Source organism: Acanthisitta chloris, unplaced genomic scaffold (assembly GCF_000695815.1).
Source record: "Acanthisitta chloris isolate BGI_N310 unplaced genomic scaffold, ASM69581v1 scaffold1565, whole genome shotgun sequence".
NCBI lineage: Eukaryota > Metazoa > Chordata > Aves > Passeriformes > Acanthisittidae > Acanthisitta > Acanthisitta chloris.
In genome coordinates this window covers 1-5,443 of record NW_008674066.1, presented here as the reverse complement: position 1 = coordinate 5,443, position 5,443 = coordinate 1, and the positions used below count along the sequence as shown (strand labels likewise).

Here is a 5,443-nt window from a genome sequence, read left to right as displayed (position 1 = left end):
ATTGTTGGTAAATGTTGCTGCATCCAGTTGGCAGCCGGTCACTAGTGGTGTTCCCTAGGGGTCAGTGCTGGGCTCAGTGCTGGAAGAAATAAGAGGGTTATGTGCTCACCTGGTCTCAAGTGCTTTGATTGCTTCTAGCATCTGTAGATACTCAGCTGCTTTCCAGACATCATTTGCTTCTTCCTCACCTTGGACCATTAGTTTTGCTGTATAGGTGAACTCGATTAGGTGACGAAATGCCATGTTACTGACACCTGTAGAGAGGTAAGAGAAACAGCAGTTTCTTTTAGCGGTTCCTCAGTCTCCTGTATGTGATGAATCTTGCACTCTTGCCTGCACACCATTTTGATCACAGTACTGTAGCTGCCAGTTTCATAAAGCTGACACCCTTAAAAGGCTCCACAGAACCACTGAATGGTTTGTGTTGGGAGGGACCTTAAAGATCGTCTAGTTCCAACCTGACTCATGGTGGAATAAAAAAAGTTGCTACAGAAACATGTAAATCTGGAACAAGTACAGAGTTTTCCCATGTCAAAGATACAAGGATAAGATGGACAAAAAGCTGTTTGAATAATATATAAACACAAAAATTCTCTCTCTCAAGAGACCTCTGACCAGCAAGGTACTGGAGGCTGAAATATCACTCCAGGAATGTGCTCCTTGCCTACCACACCAGCATTGCTCCATGCCTATTGTGCTCTCGCATCCCAGACAAGGCATCTGTCACTGGCCACCACTGGCAGCCTTTTTTCTGCTGGCCAAAATGGCTGTTTTCAGGGAAAAGACTGTATGATGCACTGCTAGTCCTAAAAACATACAGGGTCTGCCCGACCTCCATTAGCCATGCATTAGGGGAAAAACAGAAACTAAAAAAAAAAAGTAACAAAAGGAAGTAAGTGCCCACAGAATCGCACACTTTCCCTTCCAAGATATATAGTTCAAGACTTTTCATTCTGAGTTTTCTTCACAGGGAGGTTTTCCCTCGTGGTGGCAGCTGTCTCAAAACAACTCAGGAGCTAAGATCTAGAAAGCTGACTGATATGACCAAGAATGTATGTAAGCCTGTACCAAGGATGATGCATTAATTTCCAGCTTGGGCACACAGCTCTGAATGTTTTTATTTGAACAGATCAGGTTACCTTCAATCTCCACCAAAGGCTCTTGAGTGAAATCTTGGAAGAATTTGTGGAAGAACTGGCTACAGGCAGCAAGAACAGCCTTATGAGCTTTGAAATGGTGACCTGCAAAGAGAGACAAAAATTTTGGTTTAGGGTAACACCTTCCTCCCTCTATAGTGCAGGCTAAGGGCAGATGCAGATAAGAGACCTCCCAGCCTCCCATTTATTCCAGCAGGATATAGTCACTTATTGCATCACCTTGTAACATGGGATACCACTGCAGCTAGCCTGTCCCCTCTCACAGAGAGCCTTGCTGGCACCTTGCTACAGCTCTGCAACTCAACCAGCTGGAGGATTCATTCACTGCAGATATTTAAGTTATAGGAAATTCCTATGCAAATTTTTTTTCTGCACATCTTGGGCTCAGCTCTAAGGGTTTTGTTGCTCCCACAGACTGATGTATGTTATCACCACTGCCAGCACTGCAGAACAGAAGTGGTTCTGCTCTGTTCTTTGCTTTCCAGATTGTATACTCCCCATCACCATGTTGCCTTCTCCCTGGTGGAGGCATGAACATTCAGCAGGCTCTGTGACACAGAGATAAACGAAGCAACGTGGATTAGAACTACAGAGCTGCACACAAAATCAGCTTTGAGTTCGCTGGATTTAGTAATGCCAGAGCAAGAACATTCACACCAAGTGCTATCAGTGAAACTATGGCAGTTCTGGAGAATTGGTTTTTTTCATTTGCTTATCTCTTTCTAATATGGGTTCTGTAGGATCCCTTTCCTTCAAGTGAGTTCCTGGCATCCTTTTAAAGATCAGGTCATACTTCTCTAGCTAAGTCTGTCCTAGTGGACACTGCCCATCTTCCCTGAAGTGCTCATTCATTCTAAGACATGTTTGGCATATGTAACAACCTTAAGTGATCTATCAGATAGCACCTTTTCTAAGGAGATAATAAGCACTTGTCGGTCCATCATCCTTTTAAAATACTTATGTACTTAGAACATATATTAAAAGTCAGTTCTTCTACCCAATTTTAACTGTCTATTAAAACAGCAGTCAGATACCACAGAAGCAAGAGTTAAATCTTCTTTCAAGTTGTGGCATTTGTGAAAGTTCTGCACATGCAAGAGTCAGCTCAGGTCACAGAAAAATAACAGTGTTTTAGAAATCCTTAAACAGCATGTTAGATACATGAGCTGGTTTGGGCTGAAGTGGAGTTAACTTCCTTCACAGTGACTAGTATGGGGCTACGTTTAGGACTTGCGCAGAACACAAGGTTGATAATAGAGATGTTTTTGTAGCTGCTGAGCAGAGCTTATACAGAACCAAGGTCTTTCCTGCTTTCCGTACTGCCACACTGGCAAGGATGTTGGGGATGCATGGGAGATTGGGAGGAGACACAGCTGGGACAGGTGACCCAAACTGACCAAAGGGATACTCCATACCATATGACATCATGCTGAGTATATAAGGTGGGAGGAAGAAGGAGGAAATCTGGAGTGATGGTGTTTGTCTTCCCAAGGAACCGTTACATGTGCTGGGGCCCTGCTCTCCTGGGGATGGCTGAACACCTCCTGCCCATGGGAAGCAATGAACTAATTCCTTGTTTTGCTTTGCTTGTGTGTGCAGCTTTTGCTTTCTTTACTAAACTGCCTTTATCTCAACCCATGAGTTTTTCTAGCTTTTACCCTTCCAATTCTCTCCCCCATCCCGTTGGTGTGAGCAACTGCGTGGGGCTTGGCTGCTGGCTGGGGTTAAACCACGACAATACAGCACAGCAGTTCCAAAGTGAGCTTCTGTTTGAAATTACTTACCCCTTGTTTGGAAAAGCAGAAGCAAAGTTATTATATGGAGCCTCTGCTCACCCTGAGATTTTAAATGAAACTTTGCAAGTAACTCACACACTGGTACAGAACCCTTAAGGATTTGTTTCTGGCCCAGTCTGACAGCTGATGCATGACAAACCCAATAGCATCCCAGTACAGCTCTCAGAACTCCCTGTGCACCAACCGGCTCTCAGGCCTCTACATACCATCAACAATCAGAGTGATGTCTGTAAACTGGTCCTGCTCACGCTGTTCATTCAGCCTGTCCAAAATGACTTTATAGTGCTCGGGAAATTCCTGAATACATTCCATCGTTTCCTCAGCTTCCATGGCAAAAGCCTGGTCTGCAAAACAACGTGGTATGAGGGTAAGAATGCTGTGCTGCTCAGTAAATACTGTGCACAGTCAGGTTATACACACATGAACCAACTAGCACTTTGCAGGGACTATAAACCCAGTAGAAACACTAAACTGTCTTGGTAACAGGGTTTTACCTGATTTTAGCTGACAGGTAGGAAAAGGCACAGTCAGTGATGCGAAATATCGTCTTGTTCAGACACACAAAAAAACCAGTCCAAGTGGGTAAGTGCATTTCTTCATACCACAGACCCAGCAGGGTCACACCACCCTCAAAGCAGCACTGCTGCCACATCTCCGCAGCTAACTATTCACCACCACAATGTCAGAACCTTGGTGCAGTTACTTCTCACAGTTCCAGCAACCCACTTGGTAGAAGAACAGTTCTTAAAACTTCCATGTTTAAGTCACGTTTTGCACCTCGTGAACACAAGATGTTTAGTTCCTTTGAACACGGGTGCAAGAGAGCAGCAATTTCAACTTCTGAGTGCACTGGAGATTTCATTTGCTGTCAAACCCAAACTTATTCACCCATCCTGACTACACTTGACCCCCTGTAAGGTGAAATGCTCTGTGTCAGCCTTCTGACAGAGTCACATCCGCGGGTAACCGGATGGCCCTTCCTCCCTCACTCATACAATGGACACAGCTGGGGGTGGGAGTTGCAGACGTTCTCACACCTGAAGAGGATTAGCACAGCTCTGTGCCTGCAGATGAGATGCAGATGTTAGTCTGCTGCTTATGCGAAAGAACCTCAGGAGAGCATCCAAATGCTTCCATGAAAATTACCTCCAGGACAAATTACTTCAGATTTGTGCAGCAACACTCATCCACAACTCCCAGGCAACTTGGCTTACACTCAGAGCAGACGTTCTCACACCTGAAGAGGATTAGCACAGCTCTGTGCCTGCAGATGAGATGCAGATGTTAGTCTGCTGCTTATGCGAAAGAACCTCAGGAGAGCATCCAAATGCTTCCATGAAAATTACCTCCAGGACAAATTACTTCAGATTTGTGCAGCAACACTCATCCACAACTCCCAGGCAACTTGGCTTACACTCAGAAAACCACAGAAAGAAAGAGTTGTGGAATTCCTGTCCACAAAACTCTGGCATCTCAGAGAAAATCACTCATGGAGAAGTCGTTTTGCCAAGAGCATGGAAAAAGTGGAGCAGAAGCAAGCACTTGGAGAAATCTATCTCTGCCTGCACTGCCCACCAGATACATCTCTCAGGGTGTTAAAAGCACAGAGGAAAACACCCTGCAGGGGCAGGTGAGGTGGAAAGGAGCAGATGTTGCAGCTGCACCCCCTTCACCGCATCTGCAGTGCTGGGTCTGAGAGAAAACCAGCAGCTCCAGCCTTCCTTCCTCCATCTGGTATTCCACATAAAGGCTCATGTGGGCAGTTGTCAGCCACTTACTACACTGTTTAATTATTCCTGCCCATTTTTGATCCATCATCAAAGGGCAGATGACTTGCAGTTAAAACCGTAATTCCTTAAAAACCCAACATTTTGATCTCCAACTCCCTTCATTTGCACCTACCCAAACGCAATTTACTTCCAAACTGATTGTTTGTAGAGATACCATAAAAAAAACTCCACAAAACAAACCACACCAAAAACCTCAGAGTAACAGAACAATCTCATCCTTGGCCAATGCAAGGTATTTTAACAAGTTTCTTTCTCAGAACTCTTAAAAAACATGAACAAGAAAACACACAACTCGTGTTGGTCCATTAATTTACTCAGAACTAGCAGAAGTGTAAAACTTGCGTTAGCTGATTCGTTGCCATTAATTTACATAGAACTGTGAATTTACTGCGTATCGAAATGGAGCTGCAATATTTATTGGGTATTCTCAGCTGGAAAACTCGGTCATGCTGCAGAAAAAGCCCAACAGAGCCGTATATGCTCCATACGAGCATGACGGAACGGGAGGAGTGGTGAGAGCTGCAGTCGAGAAAACAAAGCAGCCAAGGAAGGCTGATCCAAGCTCCCAGCCCTGAGCGTGCTCACACGCGACGGAGGGAGGCTGCACCACTTCAGTGGTTCACTCAGTTCTTTGGGTCCGACTCTTGCACTGAGCTCGCAGCCCGCAGCGCTGGGTGCCCTGCCGGGGATGTGCGACGCT

At 45.2% G+C, this 5,443-nt stretch overlaps 1 protein-coding gene across 2 annotated transcripts in view; it reads right to left on the bottom strand.

Annotated features, from left to right (window-relative positions):
• Positions 1–3,283, bottom strand: part of ZNF131 (zinc finger protein 131) — an 11,222-nt gene extending 7,939 nt beyond the window's left edge. For both annotated transcript variants that reach the window (XM_009075161.1, XM_009075162.1), the window contains exons 1-3: positions 3,160–3,283; positions 1,140–1,241; positions 110–254 (exon numbers count right to left, since the gene is read on the bottom strand). In XM_009075161.1, the coding sequence (XP_009073409.1) occupies positions 110–254; positions 1,140–1,241; positions 3,160–3,283 (371 nt within the window). The remainder of the gene's footprint in view (positions 1–109; positions 255–1,139; positions 1,242–3,159) is intronic.
• Between the last annotated feature and the right edge of the window lie 2,160 nt (positions 3,284–5,443).